The sequence below is a fragment of the Xenopus laevis genome, chromosome 6L (assembly GCF_017654675.1).
Source record: "Xenopus laevis strain J_2021 chromosome 6L, Xenopus_laevis_v10.1, whole genome shotgun sequence".
Classification (NCBI taxonomy): domain Eukaryota; kingdom Metazoa; phylum Chordata; class Amphibia; order Anura; family Pipidae; genus Xenopus; species Xenopus laevis.
In genome coordinates, this window is record NC_054381.1 from 29,643,673 (window position 1) to 29,671,114 (window position 27,442).

At 38.0% G+C, this 27,442-nt stretch overlaps 1 protein-coding gene across 1 annotated transcript in view; it reads left to right on the forward strand.

Moving 5' to 3' along the window:
• LOC108718825 (probable assembly chaperone of rpl4) overlaps positions 1–27,442 on the forward strand; it is a 240,769-nt gene that overhangs the window by 14,299 nt on the left and 199,028 nt on the right. The window contains exons 3-7 of the mRNA XM_018267301.2: positions 3,336–3,482; positions 4,870–5,019; positions 6,015–6,112; positions 7,835–7,958; positions 15,537–15,638. Of these exons, the coding sequence (XP_018122790.1) occupies positions 3,336–3,482; positions 4,870–5,019; positions 6,015–6,112; positions 7,835–7,958; positions 15,537–15,638 (621 nt within the window). The remainder of the gene's footprint in view (positions 1–3,335; positions 3,483–4,869; positions 5,020–6,014; positions 6,113–7,834; positions 7,959–15,536; positions 15,639–27,442) is intronic.

Consider the following 27,442-nt stretch of genomic DNA (forward strand, 5'->3'; position numbering starts at 1 on the left):
GGTTGGGAAGACGACCCAGCATCTTCCTGAGCCGGTCTGCGGACAAACTGGTCCATATTTTGTGAGGTTGGGAGTTTTGGTTCTTCATTTTAGCTAGCAAGAACACAATGGAAAAGGTCAAATCATTTATACAGCAATCATTTAATTACAGGATCTTGAAAAAAACAACTAGTAAAGCCAAGTCTGATATGGACATGAAAGTGGTTTCCTTCAGATAAACTAATAACAGTTAATTGATTTTGGACAGGCTTGGCAGAAAGCAATGGTGGCTGTGTAAAACAAGATACTCAATAGTTATTTGCTCATATTCCTGTAAAACCTTATTTTCTGCTTTGTGGTAGTCTAAAAGTTGACTTTGCTTATTCTACATAGTCTTATTTTTTTTAAGCATATGGGAGATGCCAAACTATCAACAGAGTAACCAAATGAATGTTATCTTAAGACATTCATAAACCTGGGACATCCAGTTACATGGAAGATAGGGCTTTAAAAGACAAGTGCATCAGGATCAAATCTTTGCAAAATAGTCTATGTGCCACATAAATACATTCTTTTGCATGACTGTGTGTCCTCAGCTAAGCAAACTCATATAGGACATATGTATTATGCTGTGTAAAATGAAATTCGCTGAAAAAACTGTGGAAAAATCTGTGTAAAATAAATGGCAAATTTATTAAGCTGTGTGTGTAAGTTTATGCCATGCGAATGCCAGTTTTGCCACCGTTATTTTACATTGCTTCCGGTGGAAGTCACTCTAAGAAAAAATGCGTACAAATTTTACACCATTTTTTACACTGCAAAGTTTAAAAGATGCATAGGAAGCCTTTTGTCTAATAGTTTATGGGGCATATTTATCAAGAGTCAAATTTCGAAGTAAAAAATTATTTGAAATTCGACCATTGAATTAAAATACTTTGACTTCGAATATCCAAGTCGAAGGATTTTTCACCGAATTTGGCCACAGAACGATCGAATTAAAATCGTTCGATGAAATGATTAAATCATTCGAATCGAACTATTCGAATGATTTTAGCGTACGATCGAACAATTTTACTTCGATGTGTAAAGACTTAGAAAAATGCATTAGAAGGTCCCTATAAGCTAACTTAGCACTTTGGCAGGTTTAATTTGGCGAACTATTGAAGTCAAAGTTTTTTTAAAGAGACAGTACTTCGACTATCGAATATTCAAACTATTTTACTTTGAATCGAATTCTAAGTAAATTCGAAGTCTTAGTATCCTATTCAAAGGTCGAAGTATCCAAAAAATTATTTCAAATTTTTTTACTTCAAAAATTACCTCAAATTCACTTCGACCCTTGATAAATCTACCCCTATGTGTATTAAGGAAAATAGGGATGCACCAAATCCAGGATTTGGTTCGGGATTCGGCCTTTTTCAGCAGGATTCGGATTCGGCCGAATCGAATCCTAATTTGAATATGCAAATTAGGGGTGGGAGGGAAATCGCGTGACTTTTTGTCACAAAACAAGGAAGTAAACAACTTTTCCCCTTCCCACCTCTAATTCATATATGTATACTAGATTAATTGCAAATTGATATAACAATTCGTGTACAATAAATTAATCATGATCATATATAAATTCATCATTAATTAGTAATATAATAGAAAAATTCATATGACAGCCTGATTAAAATCCATTGTGCTGGTAATGTGTACTGAACACCAGTTTACTGTTAAAAATCCTGGAGGAAGAAGCATGAGTTGAAATGACCCAGAAACGTTGGCATAGTCAATTCTCCTGCTTTAATAATTTTGATCGAAACTGAAGGGAAAAATTAGGGTGTTCCGAATTCTTGGTACACCCACCTGTCAGAGAACACAATAAATTAACTAATAAGGAAGATGGAAGGGGAAAAGAGAAAAAAGCAAAAGCTTAAATAACAGATACAAAATTAACATCTGTGTTAGGTATGTATGAGTGAATACAGGTTACATCAAATTTGGAGTTCACGCCTGTGAGAATTCTAGTTGGGCAATTTGGGTAGATTCCATTCGACTCCTGTTTTCTTTTATAATGCCTCAGTTTTATCATATCTCTTGGTGCAAGTGATCAAGTAATCTAATGGATGATTCCTGCTGCTGGTTTACATGTACCATTAATATTCTGTCCAGCATGCCAAGGCCCCACACTAACTGCTTGTCTGGATAGCTGCAAAAGGATATTAGTAAGAAACACAGATATAACACTTAGGGAAGCTCTCCTATAGAAATAGTATTTTATTCCTAATCTTTGTAATTCCTCTGGTTTAGTAGAGATGAAAGGAAAGAAGAATGGTTACTGGTACAGCTAAAACTGCATTAAACAGCACCATGTGTATCCTTTGTCCATTACCAGGATGCAATTTTCTATCCAACAGCAGCACTCGCAGTGATATCTGATTTCAGTGTCAGACCCATTGATTTTTAAGCAACTTGATTGAACAGGTTTTCGACTACTCCATCATCACATATCTGCTAGCATGTGTCCATTTTAATCTGCCTCTATCCATAGCTGTGTCTTGGGTTTACCCAAAATCTTCCAAGAGCTACAGTATATAGACAAAAAATTTCCCTTTAACAGAAGGAGACTCTCTGGACACATATTTTTTATTTGGGGAGTATGCCAGAAGCCTTTTCTCTTAGGTAGAGGAAACTGTACTGTATTGTTTTTCATTATTCAGGTATGGGATCCATTATCTGGAAACCTGTTATCCAGAAAGCGCAAAATTACAGAAAGGCCATCTCCCACAGTCTCCATTTTAATTAACATTTTAAACATTATTTCCTTTTTCTCTGTAATAATAAAGTCTTAAAGTGTACTCAGTCCCAGCTAAGATAAAACAATCCTACTGGGTTTAATTCATGTTTAAATGATTTTTTATTAGATTTATGGTATTGAAATCCAAATTATGGAAAGATCCCTTATCCTAAAAACCCCAGGTCTTGATCATTCTGGAGAATAGGCTCCATACCCGTACAATAGAGTTCAATTTTTTACCCAAATATTTACGTTTTTTCATTTAAGAAAACACATTACCAAAGATGAGACGAGTCGGCAACTTCTATAAGCGCTTATTGAATACACAGCAGCAGCATAAAACAATTAAAGTGAGGAAATTGAACTCATTTGGTGCATCTTGTCTCACCTTAAAACTAATCTTAAAAATAATGAAAAAGTAGCGGTAGATGCTGGGTTTAGATAAAAAACGCCACTCGACCGTGATGTACGTGTTGTTCTTCAGTAGTGATTGCCCTTTCTGCCTGCCCTTGACTTGCATTGCATGTGAATTTATATGTACCTTGCTTGATTAATGTATTTTTTTTTCCTACAGACTGAAGAGTACCTGGATAATTTTAATTATGAAATGGCACAGCTTTTCTGCCAGAGAGCCCTGGACATGGACCCCACCAACCTAGATATATTGGATATGATGGGCAGCATCTGTATGGAGCTGGGGCATGCAGAGAAGGCAAAACAAATATCCTTTTATGTTAATGGTTCTTGTTGGTGTGCAGATTTATAATGGTTTATTGCTTTATTGTTTATTTAATACCTTTAAGCGACACAGGCATATGTAGGGGAATGTTTCCAATTTATTTCTGTTTTCATGCTATGAAACTATTGTTTGTGTTCAACTTTTCAAGTGGCCTTCAATTTATTTATAGTTTTTTCATTATTTACTGTTTTCTTTTGACTCTTTCCAGCTTTCAAATGGGGGTCACTGACACCATCTAAAAACAAAGGCTCTGTAAGGCTACAAATGTATTGTTATTGTTACTTTTGAATATTCATCTTTCTATTCAAGCCCTCTCCTATTCATATTCCAGTCTCTGATTCAAATCAACTCAATTTTCATTGGACTGATGGTGTGCACACTGCCAATATTGTAGACTGTAAGCTCTATAGGGCATGGAACTCATAACTCCTGTATCTCTTAGTACTTCATACCTAACTTTTGTAGCTGTTTATATTTTTATTGTACAAGTATGGGACCTGTTATACAGAATGCTCATGACTTGGGGCTTTCTGGATAATGGATCTTTCTGTAATTTGGATCTTCATACCTTAAGTCTACTAGAAATTCATGTAAACATGATTTTTTTGCCTTCAATAAGGATTAATTTTATCTTAGTTGGGATCAAGTACAAGGTATTGGTTTATTACTACAGAGAAAAAGGAAATCAAAAAATTTGGATTATATGGATAAAAATGGAGTCTATAGGAGACAGCCTTTCTGTAATTCCGAGTTTTCTGGATAATTGGTTTCCAGATAACTGATCCTATACCTGTATATATTTTGATGTATTGCAGTTTTTGTTCCTCATTTCTATACCATTAATGTATTATAAAAAATATGCATTGGTGCTAGTCCAAATACAAGTATAGGATCCGTTATACCAAAACCCTTTATCTAGAAAGCTCCGAATTACAGGAAGGCCATCTCCCATAGACTCCATTTTTTTAAAATGATTTCCATTTTCTCTGTAATAAAAAAACAGAACCTTGTACTTGATCAAATATAAGATATTGAATCCCTATTGGAGACAGAAGAATACTATTGGGTTTAGTTAATGTTTAAATTATTTTTTAGTGGAGAAATTATTGAAAGACCCCTTATCCAGAAAACCCCAGGTTCTGGGTATTCTGGATAGATCCCATACCTGTGTTGTTATCTAAGGAAAGATATACATAAATACATTTCCGAAAATGATATTCAGGACACCTGATAATTTTTCTGATCTACCTTCCCTAACCTTAATTTGTGATTTACAATTATAGGAGCATGCTCCCAGTGGACGTGTCTTATTTAAGGCAACAACAGTGTTTAAAAAGATTCTTTGTAGCTTCTTTAACCTTATGAATAGGTGTTCTTAAAAACTGTAGAACTCAGTCCCGACAAAGGGCATGCCAAATATATGTACCTTGGACAGATCCATTGCAAGGAGGAAGCACTTCACTATTTTAATAAAGGAATAGAAGTTATGCTTGGTGCTTATCAGAGCCAAACAGCATCGGTAAGTATCTTTACATGTTTATCTTTTAGTTTGGAAAAAACTCCTCTAGTTTTCCAGTAGTTCAACACTGATTGTAGTGGGATGCTTGTTTCGGACTATAACTGGAGATTTGTTGCCTGCAATAATAATGCACGACTGCTGGCAACAAATCTCCCGAAAATGTTTCTCCACCAACAATAATTGAAATTGCCTTGGCGAGGCAACTTTGGGCGACTTCAGAAGATTAAATTGTTGCGTAGTTTTTTACCATCAGCGATTCCAATTATTGCCGGTGGAGAAGCATTTTTGGGAGATTTGTCGCCCATTCGTGCATTTTAATCGCAGACAACAAATCTCCCAATCAGCCATCACCCTTAGTATAATTGTATTCTAGTATAACTAAAATACTAAAATATTTGTACTAAAAAAGCTGCTAATTGTTTAAATTCAGTAACTTCTGACACCAGGTATCTGTTTGGCATGTCTCTGCTGTAGAATCCATGCTCCTATTAATACAGTAAAGATTGCTATAGATGACATGAACTCCACAATAGCAAAAAATGTTAGAGGCTGCAATGTACCTGCTTCATAGTGTCTGGGGCCTTTTCATAACATTATACTTATTTTAGATTTTCTATAGCTTGTGTCAGTCTCAACTAATCCTAGTGACACCTGTCTACCCTTGCCCCTCACATCTTCTTCCTTTCTGAAATCTTCCAGTCTTCTGCCTCTGGGGCTCATGACATTTCTTTAGATTTTCTGACCTCTAAGCTGCATTACTGAAACAGCCGCCTAACTTAGTCATTATAGTATGTGCTGTACCTGCAGGGAGCCTTTGTGCTGAGGAAGGAATGAGCTTTGATAGAGAGATCAGGCATTTTATTTTTGTCACTTTTGTGATATTGGTTGGTCTTTGTTTTACTAATTAGAAAGATATCTTGGTGGCATTGTGACTTAACGTGACTTTTCCATTCATGTGAAATATATCCGTTATATTTTTACCCCTGTCTTTGTAGGCCAAGGCAGCTGGCTTCCCTGATGAAATGGAAGTAACTACAAAGGATATCGCAGCTGCTTTCTGCTCTGTTGCTGAGATTTACTTCACTGATCTCTGGTAAATCAAAAATGTTCCTCTGCAAAGTGCTGCACCTATAAATCACAAGTTCTGCCAGTTTATAGTAATCTCACATTGGTAAAATAAGCCTGTGAATTATGCCTTGCGGAGAGACCTCTGAGCATGTGGTATTTTTTTTCCCCCTTGAAAAAGTCAAGACCTTCACTGTGTTGCAGAAAACGAAAGGGAAAAGTGCATGTCTTTCAACTTGTGCACAATTTCGTTTTGGCCTTTCATGTGCATCATTATAAATGCAGCTTCTGTTTTCGAAACTATTTGATATGTTCGCAAATGCTAAAAAAAAATATGTAAAAGAAGAAGAAGGCTAATAATTCAAGGACTAACAGAAGTAAAAAATGAAGACCAATTGAAAAGTTGCTAAGAATCAGGACATTCTAAAAGATAGTAAAAATTAACTTAAAGGAGAAGGAAAGTCGCTTAGCATTTGGGGTGCCAAATGTTAGGCACCCCCAATTAAATGTATTTACTTACCTGAAACCCCAGGCCAGTGCTCCTATCAGCAGAAAACTGTTAAGGCCCAGGGTTATTCCAATGAGCACCACGGATCGATACTAGGTGATGGGGAAAGGTATTGGTACTGGCCTCCTCCTCCCCCGCCAGTTATACGTATTGCAAAAAAAATGAAAAGCCAATACCTTGATAAAATTTGGGGTGTTCCCAAATTTATTGTAGTGCTCCAAACACGTGAGTCATGTTCAGACGTTTCGGGACAAATAACTGCCCTTCCTCAAGAAAGACAGTTGTTTGTCCCGAAACATCTGAACATGACTCACGTGTCTGGAGCACTACAATAAATTTGGGAACACCCCACATTTGATCAAGGTATTGGCTTTTCATTTTTTTTTTTGCAATAACATTTGGTAAATTACTTTCCTTCTCCTTTAAAGGTGAACTACCTCTTTAAAGCAGAAGGAAACACCCTGGGCGCAAAAATCCCTCCCCCTCCCCTGTGTTGCCTCCCTCCTCCCCCCTGGCCTACCTGCCTTGCCGGGCAAATGCCCCTAACTTGTTACCCCTCTGAGCAGGACCAGTCCACGGAGTTCACAGGTGCCATCTTCTCCCAAGCGGTGTTCTTCCTGCTTTGACTGCCGTTTTTGGCGCACGAAGTCGGAAAACTTTGTGACAGTTGATCCGTACCGGTGAATTGCTCCTACTGCGCATGCGCCAAAAACGATGGTCAAAGCAGGAAGAAGACCGCTTGGGAGAAGATGGCGTCTGTGAACTCCGTGGACTGGACCTGCGCAGAGGGGTGAGTAACAAGTTAGGGGCATTTGCCCGGCCGGACAGGTAGGCCAGGGGGAGAAGGGAGGGGGAGCAACACAGTCGAGGAGGGAGGGTTTTTGCGCCCAGGGAATTTCCTTCTCCTTTAACGCAGCTTCAATCAGGCAGGTTAGAAAATCCCATCATACCAGGACTGCTTGAGTCCTGTCCAAAGTGGTTCGCCAAGGCCCCTATTATGATCCATTTGTTGGCCCAGCTGCCCACCAATAGGATAATTTTTATTGGGCTCAGCAAGTTGGTGACTAAATCAGGTAAAGATGAAGGAGTTGCCAGAGGAGTATAAGCAACATTTGTTCCTGTGAAAATATTTTTTTGTTTACACATATTAATGTAGTAAAAAAATTTAGTAAAAATAAATGATAGCTAAAAGAAACACGTTAACAAGCTCCTAATTCTGTACTTTTCATCTGTGCTCCTCAGCATGGAAGAAGCAGCCAGTGAGCGATGTAAGGGAGCTATTCAGAAGGCATTAGAATATGACCCAACCAATTCTGAAGCCCTTCAGTTAATGGCTAGTTATCTCTTCAGCATGGATCAACCACAGGTAAATTACATGTTTCACATTCATTCTTCTAACTTTTATTAATGTTCTTATAGGGTAGCCAGAAACATGATGTCTGTTTATGAAATATCCTGGCCCACTGCTACAGTAATTTCACATAGGAGGGAGTCCAGGGTAAATAGTACTCACAAATTCACCTCAGAGGGTCTACTCCAAAGATTGGACTGTACAATTTACAGTAAAATCACTATTATTTTATATATTATATTTATATTCCAATATCTCTGATATCCGATATCTGATATGTCTGTAACTGAGAGATAGATGTACAAACTTCCTTTTCATAAATATTTGCCTCTCTAACAAAGCTTTGTCTGTTTCTGATGTATGTATGGTAGGTGTTGTGTGTTATTGTGGTGGTAACACCTAGCATTATTCATGACTAATGATGATATAGATATCTTTGCATTTAGAGAGTCTCAGGACTAGTGATGGTTCAGGCCCCCTTTGAGGTCCAGAATTTGGCCAAAGTCCCCTTTAGTTCATAAATTTGAAACTATGAAAATACTGTCAAGATCATTCATTCAGCCAAATTTATTATTTGGAATACCACAAAGGCTTTTAAGGAATATCTATAAGAGTGACTTAACTTTCTACCTTTATCTGTCCCTTCAGGTAGGGCCTCTGTAACCAAGGCTCTGAGCTCCCTTAGAGAGGCAGTCCCAAAATGGAAACTACTGATTTAGATGCTCTAGACACAGTGGCCTATGCTCGGCCAACATCTAAAGAAGCTGCCATGGAAACTGAACGCATGAGTTTGATTACCCTAAAACCCAGTATTTTACCTACTAAACCAGGTTCCTTTCAGGGCACTATGTGAATAGATTTTGTGCATAGGTGTTCTTCCATTATCCAAATTCATATTGGTGGTTTCATTGTCCCCTGATATGTATGCCCATGGCAGAGAAATTAGAAATCTCCCCTACTGGTGCAGCGACATTTTCTGTAAAAATGTTGATGCAACATATACATATGTGCATATATAAATACAGAATAATAATACATATAAGGTAGCGAGATGGCAGAATTTTTTTTCATTTTTCTCCTGTTAATAATTGCTAGGTATAATTTTAGAAGTCAAAGTACCCAGGCTGTTCCTTTTTTTTAATCTGATGGGCAGTTGCCATCACTAGCTACAGAGTAGTCGTCAATGTTCTGATTGATGAATACACAGTGAATATCTATTTGGCTCTGTGATCTGATCTAGACCTATCTGCTTATCAGTCTTGGTGATAAATATCTCATCAGCCTGCTGTACATACTGAGTTATTGCCTAACTGCCACCTATGTGGGAGGGATAAATTGCTCCACATAATTCATCACTGCTAATATTGACAGCCACCAACTGCCCTGAATAACACTTTCTCACAATTTATTATCTCTATATGCCGGACAAGGTTAGGCAAATATCACTTAACCGATTGCGTACCACAGATTTGTGTTCCGCTGCATTTAACTTGAAATCTCAAATTATCTTCAGTGTGATGGGTGAATTATTCATAAATTGTTTGGTTCTCGAATGCATAACACATGAATGCCCACGTTATTATGCAGGGCAAGAACAATTCCAATAGCATCATCTAGATAGGGAGAATGCGATATTTGAAAATATTTGAATACGTAATGGGTGGTAACCACAAGGTGGCACTGTGAAGTAGTTTATCTGGTGTTTTTTTTAACAGTTTTTATCTTATTAGGATGCATTCAAGCTTTCCAGATGCATCCCTTTCCTAATAGAATTATTTAAGCAATCAAACTGCAGTTATGCACCTGAAAGAATTAATCCAGCCTGAGTAATGGAACAAGTCTATTAGCACAACTACTAATGTATTAAAGTGAGCAGAGATTGCTCGTCTGTCTGTGCTGTTGGCACAGTGGCCTGTAGCACTTTGCAGAGACCAGGCGATTCAGGGCTTCCTGGCAGTGAATGAATGCTTATTGCTTGTTCCTGGAATGGGCGCGCCTTTAGTAATGAGTTACTTCCATAAAGAATGACAAGTTGTGTAAATGTTAGTGCTGCCCCATAAATCCAGAATGAATCTCCGTAGTGATGAAAGCAGTGAATCTAATAGTCCAGACAAAATCTTCTGCTGAATGGAAATCTAATACGCAAAACCCTTAGTATGAGGCACCCTTGCATCAGGCATAGTAACCCATGCCATCTGTGAGTAACATTCAGCAGTCACCTTGCAAACATTTGATTGGTTGTTGTAGATTAGTAGGACATTGTACAGGCTTTGCACATGTTCTACTGCATTTCATTCTCTCCATTGCTTCCTAAGCTCTTAGTTAAAAGGATACTAACATTTTTTAATAGTGTTTCTAAGAATTAAGACCATTGAAAATGATTTTCTATTCTAAAAGGTTACAGAAAAATGTAAGATTTGTTCTTGTATTTCTCAAGGCTTGTTTAAGAGTAAGTCAGAGGAGCGACATGCCCTGGGCCTTGGGATAAACGTTTATCAAAGCTAGAAGGGCACATATTAAGAACTGTTTGATATTGTTAATACATCCATTGAACAGTATATGTGCAACAGCATGTCCTCCAGCTATAACCTTTTGCTGTTGGAATGGGTTGGCACTAGAACAGATTTCAACATAGAGATGTCTATATTACTTTAAAGATTAGGTTGCCATCACACCTCTATCAATTGCTTGATTATCTGGGATACCTTTGTCCCTGCCATGTCATCTGTTCCTCTTTTTAAATTCACTCACTAAATCCTGTAATTTTTACCTAGGAATCATCTCCATATTACACTCATTCCACGCCAATGGAAGAACCAAAATTCTAGTTCATACTTTTGCCCTGAACACTGCAGATATCTGCTCGCTGACCTTCCCTCCACAGGGACTAATGAACTAAGAGCAGTTTGGTGATCACTCTCTATCAGTATTTATGAGCCTGTGGGAATTCACACTTCACATTAAAATGTAGATGCTAAACTATAAACCACCGGGAAGCACTCGTGGGATCTGACCTTGTTGCCCCCATAACCAACATAATCAGCTTGGCATAAGCATATTATATGGGATAACTCAATTTGAACATCTCATATTCCTGCTAGAGGTTGGAAAAGGTACTGGAGAAATTAGTAATTTTGCATCAGGCTGAAATCAAAAGGCCATTTCTATATTATACCGTAGTGGGAATCTTTGTAGTGACTGTGTATGTTACTAGCACTTTCCCAGATCAGCAGCAGATCACCTCATATGAGCTTCTCCGAAACAGTACCATCACTCCAGCACAGGCAGGGAAGATGACTTTTGTTGTGAGTTTATTTTGGGTTTGCGTGATTTAATCTTCTAGTACAGGTATGGGATCTGTTATCCAGAAATGTATTACCCAGAAAGTTCTGAATTACAGGAAGGCCATCTCCCATAGACTCCATTTTATTCAAATAATCCAAATTTTTAAAAACAATTTCCTTTTTCTCTGTAATAATAAAACAGTAGCTTGTACTTGATCCAAACTAAGATATAATTAATCCTTATTGGAGGCAAAATCAGCCTATTGGGTTTATTTAAAGGAGAAGAAAAGGCTTTGCGCACTTAGGGGTGCCAAATTTTAGGCACGCCCAAATGATTGTATTGACTTACCTGAAACCCCAGGTCGGTGCTCCTATTGGCAGAAAACTGCACCGGCCTGGGGTTATACCAGTGAGCACCACGGAGCGATCCTCTTCTGTCTTCCTCTTTCTTCGCATGGCTGCGCATGCACAGTAGAACGAAAAGCCGAACTTTGACTAAAAAAGGCTATTTCATTCAACTGCACATACAGTACGTTTGCCCCGGGAAATTTGAAGAAAGAAGAAGCAGAAAAAGGGTTGCTCCGTGGTGCTCACTGGTATAACCCCGGGCTGGTGCAGTTTTCTGCTGATAGGAGCACAGGCCCAGGGTTTCAGGTAAGTCAATACAACAACTTGGGGTGCCTAACATTTGGCACCCCCAAGTGCACAAAGCCTTTCCTTCTCCTTTAATGTTTACATGATTCTTTAGTAGACTTAAGGTATGAAGATCCAAATTATGGATAGATCCTTACATACCTCCCAACTGTCCTATTCTGCGACACAGTCCTGATTCCCGCAGTCCCAGGTTTCTTACTGAAATGTCCCGACTTTCTCTTTGATCTCCTGCACTGACTTCAGAAAAAGATTCTGAAACTTAATTAAAATAAGAGGCTTTATGGCAGAAAGCCAAAACACTCAGCAGCTGCACATTTGTAACAATTTAATATAAGCAAAGAAACAATTGTATCTATTTAAGATAAGCAGGTCTCTTGGGAGAACTGCGACTAGCAGCTTAAAGGGCAATTCACTTTTATTAGTATAACTGTTGCACTAAAACTCTCAGAAATGGGTTCAAGCTTTCAGATTTTGTAAAATGCACATGGTAATTAAGGGGTGTGGACATAAAATGGACGTGGTCCGAATTTTTTCTTTGCACTGCGCACAGAACAACTTTATGTCACTCTTTTCGTGTTGAGAAGTATGCAGTTACCCAGAAAACCCCAGGTCCTGAGCGTTCTAGATAACTGATCCCATTCCGGTACTTGCAGCTGCTATTTTGCCGGGCTAATGCATGTTTAAAACAAATGAGGTCCTGAAGCTAAAAACACTGTGCTGTGGGTGACCAATTTCTGTCCAGGACATAACAAATTCTTAAATTTACTATATAATGATTGCAATTATTAAGAGCAGTGCAGTGTGCTATATCTATCATTATGGATCAGTATAGAGTTTGTACTATTTTCTGAGATTCTAACATTTGTTCTTCCACAGTCAATCATGGCTGACCCACTTTCTGCTCAGACACCAGCGCTTATAGCTATTTGCTTTATAGATCTTTGTTTCTTCTACGCCTATCCTGAGTTCAAACACCCTTTATATCTTGAATAATATTAAGGAATTGGGTTAAAGTCGAACACTGACTTATAAGACTATTTGAAGACCATTTTTTTGGGCTAAACTCACAAACACGTTTTTAATCAGCCATGCAGCACAAGTATCCAGTTCTAAAGGGGAAAAAAGCTGCAACCTTAAATATGACTGAGAGACTATTTACCAGAAGGTGTACATTAATTTAAGCAAGACTAAGAATAAAGTCTTAAGTTACATGGTTTCAGTGTTTCACTTCAGTTGTAGGGTTGCCAGCTCATTCCTTTAATGCTGGATTTATAATTTTCCCGCTGCATTGAAAATTATCGCTTCATGTAGAATTGTATATAGGATGAAGTACGCTTGGCAGCATGAATCTACAATATTTGATTAGGCATTGAATTGTGTAGGTGTCCTGTTAACAAATGCTCAGTTCTAATCATAAGTGGTCTAGTTATGATTTACACAGTTCTGCACAGGGAGACCACATCTAACTGGTTTTGATTTGGAGTGTGTTGGTGACTGGTGATTCTGTTTCTGAAGCATACGCAGTAAATTTAAAACTTCAGTATATAGGAATGTCATAAATGTTTATTAAACCTTGAGGCAAATACCTTTGTTTTAAAGGATAACTAAATTATACAAATGAATGTCATATTTTATATACTCAGCTTATTGAATGAGTTTTGTTATGTTTTGGGTAGCCGAGGATGAGGAGAGTATAACAGTGCTTTATTAGCAGAGCCATGCAGGTATTACACAACAGTAAACTTTCACTTTTAAGCTACCAGGAAGTATGCACGATATGTATGTGCACAGTGACATCTACAGGCCATTTGTATTAACACCACATATTCCCCCAATAGTGGGAAAGCATTTTGGCAAATGTAATAAACAACAACAATGCATCTTAAAGCAATAATATACGTTCTTCACATCACATAGTCCTGGGTCCATGCAAGTAGTTTTCTGATTCTCTCATTACGCCTCATAGGTTCACTTTCTTCAGGCCTATTGCAGTAGACAGGAGTAGAGGAGTAGGGGAAATGTCCTTCATCAAATGGAGCTTCTCCAAAGTCATATCTAACAGGAGCAAGACGACTTGTATTCCATATGCGACCATCAGACAGTTCATATGTGTATGGTCCTCGCTGGCGTCTCACTTCAAGTGGTGTAGTAAATTTAGATTGTCCTTGTTTCAGTATTCCTGGTTTCTTAATTCTGACTTAAGATCCAGGCTGAAAGTGCACTTCTCTGGCACCACATTTTCAGTCACAAAGTTCTTTGCACAACCCAGTGAAGTGTTGCTTTGTGGTGACATTTTAGACACTGGCTGTGTGACAGGCACTGGTGCTGTAGTATTGAGACCATCAACTAATTGTAGGTTTAATGCAGCAAAGAGATCCCTCCTGTAACTGACCAGTTTCAGGGCAGGTGCAACAAGCGGATCTTTTGCAAAGTATTTCAAGAAAATATCCTTTGGTAGGAAACCTCGTGTGAGTGAAGGTGTTTGTGGAGATTGGTCGCCGCAAAGACGAGGTGATTAGTCACCAGATGACTAAATCTCCCCCAAAACGCCCAGTGTGGCCTTACTCAAAAGATAAAGTCTAAAAATAAACACACTCCAAGTTTTTGGAAAGAAGGTCCCTTCTTTAGGCAAGTGCGTGTATGGAGCCCCACCAATCCTGACCATTATGCATGTACTATAGATATAGGTTGGTTCGGGCAGGTTTGAAAATGTTATCTGCCGACCCACCTTATTATTCAGAACATGGTTCATTCTCAGAAGAGAAGTCTATGAATGGAATAGGTGGATTGTATGTATGTATGTATGTATGTTATGGATGACTTATTGATTCTGTTGGTTTTTTATACCACTGTGATTAATCCATAGACCTGTATTTGCACATTCAGTGTGTGATGTTGCACGTTCAAAGCTTTTGAAACAACAATCATCATGTGTTGTGGAGGTGTGAAGGAATTCTCTTATTCAAATGCACTGTATTGTTGTACATGGCATTTTAATGTGTAAACCACTTGGTGTTTCGTAATGCTGAGTTCCATTAACTAAAAGGTATTTTCCATGCCCGTCTAGGGTGGTTGTAATGGCCATAAGCCAAATGGCTTGTGTCTAACTTCCCTGCTTTAAAGTCTATCAGAGATTAAACTGCAAGCCACTGTGTGCTGTTCTCTCCTTTAAAGATCAGCACGTGACTTTTAGCAATATAAATCGAGTTTGTATACATATATTACACATTTTCCATTTATCTTCTGAGAGCTTGCAACCTTAGAGGTTAAAGTGTATGGAAAGAAAAATGTTTTCTTTTATTAAAATGGGATTTAGAGAATTGCAAATGTGCTGCAAATGGACAGACTATTGATTATATTGCTTTATTTATGACTGTATATTTACTGCATGAACTTGTGTTCATACTTATAGGATATGAAGTTTCCTATACCTTGAATCTCTTTGTCTTTTCTTTTTTTCTCATGGTGTGATAATCAAATAGCATTCAGTTTTCATTCCTATAAACACTTTGTATTAACCTCTTTGTGAGAGCTTCTACAACAAGCACATGCATTTGCACATTCACACAACTATACAGAGCTGCATGCATAACAAATATACGGTGGAAATGTTGCTTTATGCTGTAATATAGAGTAAAATATACTTATTTTGCAGGAGGGAAAGGAAAATCTGATGAAGAGTTTGACATCATGGCTACCAAGTCTGCAGAAAAAAGAGGCAGAAATGCAAGGAGATGGCACAGAGGAGCTGGCAGAGGTACATGGATATTTCTTAATGAGTGTTGGATCGATGTAAATAAACCACAAACCCATTTGTGAATTTACGCAGGAATTAGACGCAGGAATAAAATTTAAGAAATCAATGCAATGTAAATCTGCAAACCTTTTTTAAAGAAATGATTACATGACACAAAGATTTGCATTTGATTTTTGGATGAAAATTACAGTAAAGAGCCCCAAACTGCAGACAAGGATAGACCAAATCAATAGGAAGCAACCTTGCTCTTCAGCCGTATTTTTTATAATACGTATTAATAACATCACAGGATTTAACATGCTTCTCCATCAATAAATCTGATCTCTAATGCATCCTTTATAAATAAAACATTGTTAATTGATCTCATGGCACATTTCATAAAGGCCAACTTTGTCTGTTATTATTGACATAACAAACGAGCTGCCCCCGTGAGGCTCTAACACAAGCAGTTGGGATTAGCAGTAATAATGTGCATTCCCTTCCACATCTAATCCTCTGTTTTTCTTAAAGATCTCAAGGTGATTGCATTCATCATTTTGCGAGATGGAGTGCACAATCAAATTATTATGTATGAATCCAAATGGATCAGTACTCCCATTAGTGTTCAAAATGTGACTTATTTATAGAGCATGGTACAGTATCTGTATTCCATTGTTTGGTCCCCCTGGGGCCCTTTCTCAAGGATCCTTTATTTTTTCCATTAAAATATGAATATAAACATTCTGAGCTTATAATAGGCAGTGCACTCCCTTAGTAAATAGGCAAAGAGCATTGTATCAGGCCGACCTGTCTAACCACCTTCCATGGGGCAGGCAGTAAGTACAGTGTCTTATTGAGGTGAATCCACTGCCTCTACCTAATTTGCACATCTAAATAACATTAAGGGCAGGAAGGTTATCCCTATGTTCCACACCTTTTCCTTCCCTCATTTATATGTCACTGCTAAACAGAGCGCAGACAGTGCCAATTCATTTAGACTGGAAGACAAAGTGAAAATAAATGTCACCGGATATCTGCTCTTTGTAAATCTGCAAAGATCCCTATTGTTTCCTTGAGCCACTACACTATGTGGCTTTAAAGTCTTGCTTTCAAAACTTTTTTTTATTTTGAAATAAGATAAAAAAAGGTCTTCTTGTACAGCTATGGGATCCATTATCTGAAAACCTGTTATCCATAAAGCTCTAAATTGCAGAAAGGTTGTCTCCCATAGACTCCATTTTATCCAAATAATCCAAGTTTTTAAAAATTATTTCCTTTTTCTCTGTAATAATGAAACAGTACCTTGTACTTAATCCAAACTAAGATTAAACCTTATTGGAAGCAAAACCAGCCTATTGGGTTTATTTAATGTTTACACAATTTTCTAGTAGACTTAAAGGATTGTAGATCCAAATTATGAAACAGTCCATTATCTGGAAAACCCCAGGTCACAAGCATTCTGGATAACAGGTCCCATACCTGTACATAGCAAAATATTAACTAAACATGGTAACATACTAGATACAGAAAAAATAATACAACTATGGGATCTGTTATCCGTAAACCTGTTATCCAGAAAGCTCTGTATTACGGAAAGGCCGTCTCCCATAGACTCCATTTTATCCAAATAATCCAAAAGCAAAAAAGGTCTTCTTGTACAGCTATGGGATCCATTATGCAAAAACCTGTTAGCCATAAAGCTCTAAATCAGTGGTCCCCAACCAGTAGCTCGCGAGCAACATGTTGCTCTCCAACCCCTTGGATGTTGCTCTCAGGGTCCTTAAAGCAGGTGCTTATTTTTGATTTCCAAGCTTGAAAGCAAGTTTTGGTTGAATAAAAACTAAGTATAGTGCCAAGTAGAGTCTCCTGTAGGCTACCAGTCCACATAGGGGCTACCGAATAGCCAATCACAGCCCTTATTTTGCACCCCAATGGACTTTTTTATGCTTTTGTTGCTCCCCAACTCTTTTTACATTTGAATGTGGCTCACAGGTAAAAAAGGTTGGGGACCCCTGCTCTAAATCATAGAAAGGCTTACTCCCATAGACTCCATTTTATCCAGGTAAACCAAGTTTTTAAAAAACAATTTCCTTTTTCCCTGTAATAATAACACAGTACCTTGTACTTGATCCAAACTAAGATATAATTAATCCTTATTGGAAGCAAAACCAGCTTATTGTTTTTATTTAATGTTTACAAGATTTCCTAGTGGACTTCAGGTATGAAGATCCAAATTATGGAAACATCCATTACCGGGGAAACCCCAGATCTCAAGCATTCTGGATAACAGGTCCCATACCTTTACCGATAAGAATAATAACAGCTTGCAATAATTATTGTTTTCGTTCAATATACACCTGTTGACAACATAACACTTGAAAATCTGTTGCTCATTAGTCCTTATACAGTAACTGTTATGCAATGGACTATCCATCAGTGGTATTGAATTATTTTTAATGTGTCTATAAATGTATACCTTTTTTTACTTTCTCTAGAGACACAAGTTAATGTTGCCTGAAAAGCAGCACTGAAGGTCTGTGTCAGCCTTACCTTTGACAGCAAAGGGTTAATTTGAACTATTTGTTCTGGCTGTATAGTAGACTGAAATTCACAGCAGTTGTAGCAAATTGAACAAGCATCTCCACAGGAAATGATTGCTGCACAAATAATAAGTTGTCAGGGAATGCTGAGTTTTCATATGAATTATGATTGGCTCTGCATCAGCCGTACATATGGGCTGCTTGAGAAGTTGAGGATGGAGGAGGATATATTAGAGGAAACTACAATAAAAGTGCAATCTCAGTAATCATAAATATTTTGCAGGAGATAAATGTCAGTGATCAGAGTTCCATCGGGCATTGTTTTAACTCATTGCATCGCTGATTGATTTCCTCGCTACCCTTAATGCTGTCTTGCAGATGTGCCATGAAATCATTTGTAGGACAGTGTATGACTGGAGCAGCCTCTGAGCGTTTCCCTCCGATATGCGGCACTTCAGCGATCCTTTTGTTGAACAGATGAGCATTATATTATAGTTATATGACATGGGGAGCATTATATTATAGTTATATGACATGGGGCCCCTTCTCGTTCTTTATGATACAGAATTTACATATCTGTTTTTCCCCAGTGGCATTATTACGAGATTAGTAACTGTAGCTGCCGAAGGCTAGGTGAAAACTTAAATCTTGCCTTCATAATATAAGCTTAGGATAGTGGAGAATCCATAATAAACAATCACATAAATACAGTATATATTAAAATATTCACGTATGGAACACTCTTCTTGCTCCTGCTTGATTTTTATCATTAGATCAGGGGTATAATTCCTTTAGTGCTGCTTCTGGCAGAGAGTACAACTTTAAGCATTAGGCTACAGCTAGTGATGAGCGAATTTTTTTCGCCAGCCATGGATTCACGGTGAAGTTCCGCATTTCGCTGTAAGAAAAAATGACCATTGACTTCAATGCATTTGGACAAAAATTCGCTCTAAATTGCGGCATAGACTCAATTTTATCCAAATAATCCAAGTTTTTAAAAATGATTTCCTTTTTCTCTGTAATAATAAAACAGTACCTTGTATTTGATCCCACCAAAGATATAATTAATCCTTATTGGAAGCAAAAGCCTTTTGGGTTTATTTAATGTTTACATGATTTTCTAGTAGAATTAAGGTTGTCTTCAATGCATTTTGACAAAAAGTCGCCATAAGAAAAAACGCAGATTGACTTTAATGCATTTGGACAAAAAAGTGGCCATAATAAAAAATGGCCATTGACTTAAATGCAATTGGATCGAGAAAAATTGTTGCGCACAGAAAGAATGTTTTGACGCCCCTTGACTGCAATGTGTTTCGCTGAATTTTTTTGTAGTTTTGCAAATTTTTCAGCGAAGCGAAACGTGACAGATTTGTTCATCATTAAGTACAGCCTTTATTTGCTAAAAAATTAAAGAGGTGGTTGAACATTAAAAGGGTTGTTCACCTTCCAGACACTTTTTTTTAAGTTCAATTGTTTTCAGATTGTTCATCAGAAATAAAGACTTTTTTTAATCACTTTCCATTTTTTATTTTTTACTGTTTTTTCAAAATCTATTTGTAAAGTTTAATGTCCCTGTCTCTGGCGTTTGAGTCTGGCAGCTCAGTAATTCAGGTGCAGATTCTGAACTGTTACTATTTTGCAACATGTAGTTGATACATTGCTCAGCAGCATCTCTGGAGTATTAGCAACTATTGTATCAATTCTAACAGCTGCTTTTAAGGATAAGGGCACACCTGGAGATTCGAGGAGATTTAGTTGCCTGGAGACTAATCGCCTCTTCTTTGGGGCGACTAACCTCCCCGAACTGCTTCCCCGTGTCTTCCGCCTGCTTCAATGAAAAAACGCCTGTGCTAATGCACTTGTGTCGCTTCGATTTCCGAATTCGCCCGAAGATTCCTCTCGCCTGAAGCAGGCGGAAGACACAGGGAAGCAGTTTGGGGAGATAAGTCGCCCCAAAGAAGAGGCGATTAGTCGCTGGGCGACTAAATCTCCCCGCATCTCCAGGTGTGCCCTTACCCTAATGAAACTCAGAGATTCTGCTCAGCAGATAACAAATGTATCAACTAAATATATAAATTTAAAACAGTTTACAGAGTTAGCGACCCTCCCCTCCCAGAGCTTCTTTAGAAGCTGAAAAATTGAACTTTACACTTTAATATTAGACAGAAAGTAATTGGAAAATGTCTTGTTTTCTGGTGAACTATCTGAAACCAACTAAACTGAAAAGAGTGTTGGCAGGTGAAAAAACCCTTTAAGTTAGATATTAGTATGTTATAAAATAGAAAATTCACAATTGGTCTTCATCATATATTTCTTTTTTATAGTTTTTTAATTATTTGCCTTCCTTTCTGCTTCCAGATATGGGTCACTGACAGACAAACTATGGCTCTCTGTGGCTGCAATTGTATTGTTATTGTTACTCCTTATCTACCTATTCCGTCCTTTGTCTATTCCAATTCCAGTCTCTTATTCAAATCACTGCATGGTTGTAGTTGAAAGTTTTATTTGAAAATAAAGTATTATTTTAAAATAGGGTCAAAATATTTAGGGCAATGAAACGTTGATGATGCTCAACTTGTTGTCTTTACACACATTTATTCCTCAGCATCAAAACACCAATGGCCACTTTATAAACAACTTTTTAAGTATTATTAACTTACTTTAACTAAATGTAATACAGGTATGGGACCTGTTATCTGGGATGCTTAGAACCTGGGGTTTTCCGTAGACCAGAAACAAATCCTTTCCATAATTTGGATCTCCATACTTTGTCTCCTAAAAAATTATTTAAATATTAAATAAACCCTATAGGGGTTGTTTTTCTTTCAATAATGATTAATTCTATATTAGTTTGGATCAAGTACAATGTACTGTTTTATTATTACAGAGAAAAAGGAAATTAGTTTTAAAATTTTGAATTATTTGATTAAAATGGAGTCTATGGGAGATGACCTTCCCTTAATTTGGAGCTTTCTGGACAACTGGTTTCCAGATAATGGATCCCATACCTGTAGTTTTATTATTTGAGGTGACTTGTAAAGAAAGGGTTACAGTCAAAATGCATGTTCAACATCAGACCCTTAAACATACTTGACAAAGCAAGACCCCTATAATAAGTCCTGCCATCACGTCAGTCCGGGGAATGACAGAAGGCACAGAACATGTATGTCTCCTATTCTGCTCTTTAAATTAGACCTGACACAGTCAGATCAATATTTCAAATGTAAAGCGAGTGAGACCGACATATTCCATTATTTGTTGTCATGTATACCCATGGATTTTTTTTTCGTAGCAGATAGAGAACTGTAAAACACACACTAATTTAATCATTTTATTAGGGGGGGAGTGGCTTTATGGGTTATCTTTTCATTTTCAAAGTAATAAATGAAAAATATAACTCTGACGACCAAAGACACATTTGTAGATGCTGATGAAATAATCAAACCAAGAGGGAACGGTCTCTCCTTTATGCAATATTTTGTGCAGCCTCGGATAAACAAAAACATATTCATTTCATTTAGAAACGTCTCAGGGTTAATATTACATGTCAGCATGAAAAGGAGGAGGAAAGTGGATAAAAATCGTGTGTTATTGAGTTACCCTGTTTATTGATCAATTAATAAATGATTCATTAGGCGGCTTCTGTGAACCATGCTGTAACAATAGCTATGTTGCTGACAAGGAACACTGCTCATTTGAGAGAAACATGGATTACAATTTTACAGAAAGGAATGTTTTGATAAATTGAAGAACAAATTCTGTAATTACTGTAGATGATGGCAGACTGAGTTGGCATAATCCCGTTGGTAGTATTTTAGTGAAATTTAGCATATCCGCCAATGCAGGTTTAGAATTGCTCCTTTTCCTTTTGCTCCAGAGAAATTGCTCCCATTTGGGTGAATTTGTACATTTTGGTATATAGATGCAACTTACCATCAATTTTAGGGGCAGATTTATTAAGGGTCTCGAATAAATTCGAATTTATTTTGGTGTCAAAATTATGTCACATTTTGAATTTTAATCCCCCAATTCGAATGCCAGATTTATCATTTGGTCTGGCCATCCCATTACTTTAAAGGGGACCCGTCACCCAAAAAAATGATTCCAAATCCTATTTTATCATGTTAGTCAAGCAAAATGAACTTTACTGTACACTATATAATTTATTTGAATCTTGTTTCCATCAGTCTGGGAATTCATAATTATAGCAAGCAGGCAGGAGCCATTTTGTGGACACTGTTATTAAGGCAAGCCTTGCATCATCTCAGAATCTTGTTTGTGCACCAGAATGGGGGACCTGATGTCCTTCCCCATCCACTGTTTACAAAATTAAATGGTTAAGAGAACTGGGGAATGTGAGGAGAGCAGTGACATTTAGGAAGTGCTGAATGGAAAGTGAAAGTAATTGCTTTCCCCGCCTCTATGTCTAAGGCAGAGAGGAGGGGCAGGCAATATTTGATTGACAACTGATATTTTTAAACGAGTTTACAGCTATGAATGCTTTAATAAAAAAAAAAAAAGAATTTGGATTTCATGTTTCATTTGAAAAGGACTTTTATTATACAGCTTTTTATGTCTGGGTGACAGGTCCACTTTAATCTGAAAAGAATTCCTTCCCTTGGGGCAGAAATAAAAGGGGTGGATAGGTCTGCTCTGAATTAGAGTCTCTTGCTATTGATAACAATAGTTTTGTTAAAAGTATTTTTAGTATACAATCTCAAATGAAATACATTTAAAGTAGAAAGGAGCACCTTCTCCTAATTAAACTGCAGTCATTGCTTTATTTAGGCAGCATGCTTTGGGGGCCCGAGCTTTTATCATGCAAAAAATCTGAATGACAAAGTTAATTTGGCTAAATTATATGTAGGGAAAACGTACAGAGCCTTTGTACTTACTCTTATCAATATATTAACAAACATTGAAACAGCATGTACCATATGTTATGAACTGCTTTACCATTTAAAGGTGTCGTTTACCCCCTTTTCAATGAATGGGACTTATTTTTTGCCTATTGTTTTTGACATGAAAAGTCTGTTTTTTGTTTATTTTTTAATTCATGAACAGTGCAAATAGGATCATTGAAGCTATTCCGTGTGAGGTCCTTGCGAGGTGCGGTCAACCTGCATCATACACTTCTGCTTATCTCTCCACTGGAAGAGTTATCCTGTTTACCTAAAAGAACTAAACAGATTTTTCATTATTAAAACAATAGACAAAAAGTTATTTCAGCACAGGCCGTTTTCATTCAGTTCATGTTAAACAAGTGGGTATACTGCCTCCTTAAATGCTTTAGATTGTAGACATTGACTTGTGTGAGTAATTGTAGGTAAGAGTATCTGAGAAGAGGCAATGAGTAGGATATTCCAAAGGGCTTTTGGAGCCTGTCTGCTATTCCCCCACTCTTTCTGCTGAGAACTGTTTTGTGTGTGAGGTCCTTGATTAAGTGTTTATCACGAAATGCGTAAGGCTGTGGACACAATAAACTCTTCACTTTGAATTTATCTGCCTGGTGGAAGATTGCCTTAATTTAGTGCCTGCGCCAAAGGTTTTTTTAGGTCCTTGTGAACTGCCCAATTTGGATCCCTAACAGACAGCCTTAATTTTTCCCAGGGTGAATAAGTGTTCATTTAGGGTGACTGAGCATTACTGTGTAAGTAAAGTAACAGTAACAACAAAAAATTAAAGTATTTTAAACAGTGTCGGACTGGGACACCAGGGGCCCACCTAAAAACCTTAGACCAGGGGCCCACCATAAAACCTTAGACCAGGAGCCACTCTCAGTATATTATTCTTCATCTCCTCAATCAACCTCTATTCTCCTAGTCTGTTTTCTTGACACACTATAATCAATTATTCCATCTATTTAACCTCTTTGTTCTCATAGAAATAGGGAATGGCCATGAAATAGGCCAAAAGTTTAGCAGCATGAGGGCCCACTGACACCTTGGCCCACCGGGAGTTTTCCTGGTATCCCGATGGGCCAGTCCGACACTGTTTTTAAAGGAATGACAATATAATGTACTGTTGCCCTGCACTGGTAAAACTGCTGTGTTTGCTTCAGAAACTCTTCTATTGTTTATATAAACAATCTGCTGTGTAGCCAAGGGGGCAGCTATTCAAGCACAGGAGACACAGTAGATAACAGATAAGTTCTGAAGAATCCTATTATATACTACTGAGCTTATCTGTTCTTCGCTGTGTCTCCTGTGCTTTTTCTCCTTTTCAGCTTTGAATGGCTGCCCCCATGGCTACACAGCAGCTTGTTTATATAAACTATTTTCTGAAGCAAATACACCAGTTGTACCAGTGCAGGGCAACACTACATTATATTGTCATTCTTTTAAAACACTTTCATTTTTTGGTGTTACTGTTCCTTAAAGGGAATAATCAAATTTATTTCCTCCAACATAAAATAAAACACAAACTGATCAGTACATCTGTGATGTTTATTTATTAAATCCAAATTTATTGGACAAGTTTCCTGTTGTTTTATGGCTTTTCTAGTTCTCGTGATGCTTAGGCTGCATCTTTTTGTTAAATTCAGCTGCGTATCTTTATTAATAACTGAATAACCTGGTTGGGAGCAGTGCAAGTTTCCATTTTATGCTGTTTCCATTTTATCAGGCTGCCTTGTATCAGTGGCTTTAGCCAGTTAATTCTCCATTTGTGATGAGAAGCTGTGTGGATTGATTCTGGTAAAGGGATGCCCTAATAAGACAAACCTGTGGCTATTAGCCAGGCCGCTCTTTCCGATGAAAATCATGTTATCTTCCGCGTACATGCAAGTTCCCTGTACTCCTATCCTTTGGAGGCTGCTGTAGCAAACAAAGAGACTTTTGTCTTCAGCTCAACTCTCTATCTATCCAGCGCTAATGATTTCCCTGCCTTTTTATTTCTCGCCCTCGTTTGGGAGACATCCATGGTCCAATGTGCCCTTAAGCTATTTTTCTTTAGTCATAATTGTTTGCTGTGTTAAGACGACGTGTGGCATTTGTTCTCTGCATTCCCTGGGCATATAAAACAAATTATGTTTGTTAACAGACTGCAGTAGATCTATCCTTAAACTGCAATTGCTGGACATTCCTTGTAGAAATTCTAAACAAAATGAACGATGGTTCTTGGGAAGATAAATGTGGGCACAGTAAATTTAGGCAGCACGGGGGCACAATGGATGCTTTCAGCCAGGGCACTATCTGAAAGGAGTCTGTATGTTCTCTTTGTGTCTATGGATGGGTTTCCTCCCATACAGGCAGGTTAATTGACTCCTGATAGGATTGGCCATACTATTTGTGAAAGTGATAGGGATTTTAAACTGTAAGTTCCACTGGCGTAGAAACTTATGTGAATGTTGTATAATCTCTTTAAAGTGCTGCAGAATACGTCAGAGCTGGGTAAATAAAGAATAATGTAAACTGCAAAGCACCTACCTGCATTTAACCAATTCAGTTTACCCGGCAAATGTTCAGGACTGGTCGCTCCCTGTTGCTGCAAGGAAATTTCTTGTACCTTTACGGATGAATAGGCCGCGGAGTGACGTCATTTCCGGTCGGAGATTATGTCACTTCCAGTTTCACGGATCCCGGGTCGAGTGGTAATTTTGACTAATAGGGTCCGGGTCGAGTAGTGGCTCTGGGGAAGGGGATGTGTTAGGTGGTGGATATGGGTCAGAGGTCCGCAGGATTGGGTTGGGCATGAGTCCTTCCAATTGGACCCGTGCTGGACTCTATTTTAGGGTAATGGCACACTGGGTGATTGAGTGTGTCATTGCCCTAAAGTAGAGTCCTATATCCAACATTTATTTGCAGTAGCAATCAGCTCAAAGTGACTCTTCTTTGTTTGATAACCTATTATTACTCAGAAAGGTGAATGGGGGGCTATTGCCCTTTTAGGGCAAAGTGCAACAAAATTGCCAGAGTTGTGATAATGCTGTCAATGGTAAAGTTATATAAATAATTTCTAAAAAAAACAAAAAAACTGAAAATGTGCAAACCTTAACCAAATGTATTACATTATAAATAGCACCTCAAAGAGCCTAAATTACACAGGGGACATGGCACACCTCAATAGGCTAATATATGTACCTTTCCAGCTCTTGAAAGCGACCAGTGCACATACAGTTGTTGGGCTTGAAATGGGATAGAAACCAGGGCAGGAAAGAGTTTAATTTCCAATACTGAGTTTCGGATGTTTTATTATCCTCCTCCAGCTGCATAAACATTGCCGTAGGGCTGCAGATAGACTACCTTCACATTACGGGCCCTCGTTCTGCCGCAGCTGCCTAGATTAGCATACCTAATGCTGATGGAATTGATCGGGCATAAAAATACAGGACTCTGTCATGCGTTATGTAGATTGATGATGAGGTGGTAAGATCACATTCCTCGTTGTTCTGACACTTGGTGACTGTTAGCAGCAATTTAGAGATGCGAGACATCCTGACACTATAGATTGTTACTAAGCCACTTAATTCCTTAACCTCTGTGCCCAGCACCTATCCATTTATTGCCAGAGGCAGGCAGCACGCCGGAATCTATTAAGGGGATTTCCTGGCCGGCCACGTTTTTGTTCTAGACGGAGCGTAAAGGGATGGACAGCTCGCTGACAGAAAATGCTGTGTGACTGTTTCGGCTTCTGTCTACAAGCAAAACCAGCCTATTGAGTTTATGTTATGTTTACATGATTTTCTAGTAGACTTAAGGTTTGAAGATCCAAATTATGGAACAGTCCGTTATCTTGAAAAGCCCAGGTCCCAAGCATTCTGAATAACACATCCCATACCTGTATTTCATTTTAATTCACTTTGCAAGAGCTGCCATACTTGAATCAGAACTGAAATGAGAATAAAGCGTGGGTTCTGGAGCTGGTTCTTGTTGTTGTAAAAGCAAAAGGTGAATTTTAACCTTAAATGAGTGGTAGTAAATACCCCCAATACTCTTCCTTCTGGGGAAATCTGGTGAAAAGTAGCTGGAGCTGGAATGGTAAAATGGCACTGCACTAGACTAACTGTTACTCCAGGCTGAGATGACAGCATATGTATTTATTTATGTATGGCCTGGCGAGCAGGTGTTGGGTAAGAACTATGTCAGTGAGTCACTCCGTGTGGTTCTTGCCCCACAGTCTCCTGCATAAAGGCCAACAATTGGATCAGTCTGATATGGCTTAGTACTTATCTTTTTTTTTACTCATTTTTTCAATGAAAATAAGCAGACGGCAAAGTATATGGGGGCTCTTACATTCTTACCTAGTATTCTAAACTGACTGTTATAGATGAACGTATTCAAAGCA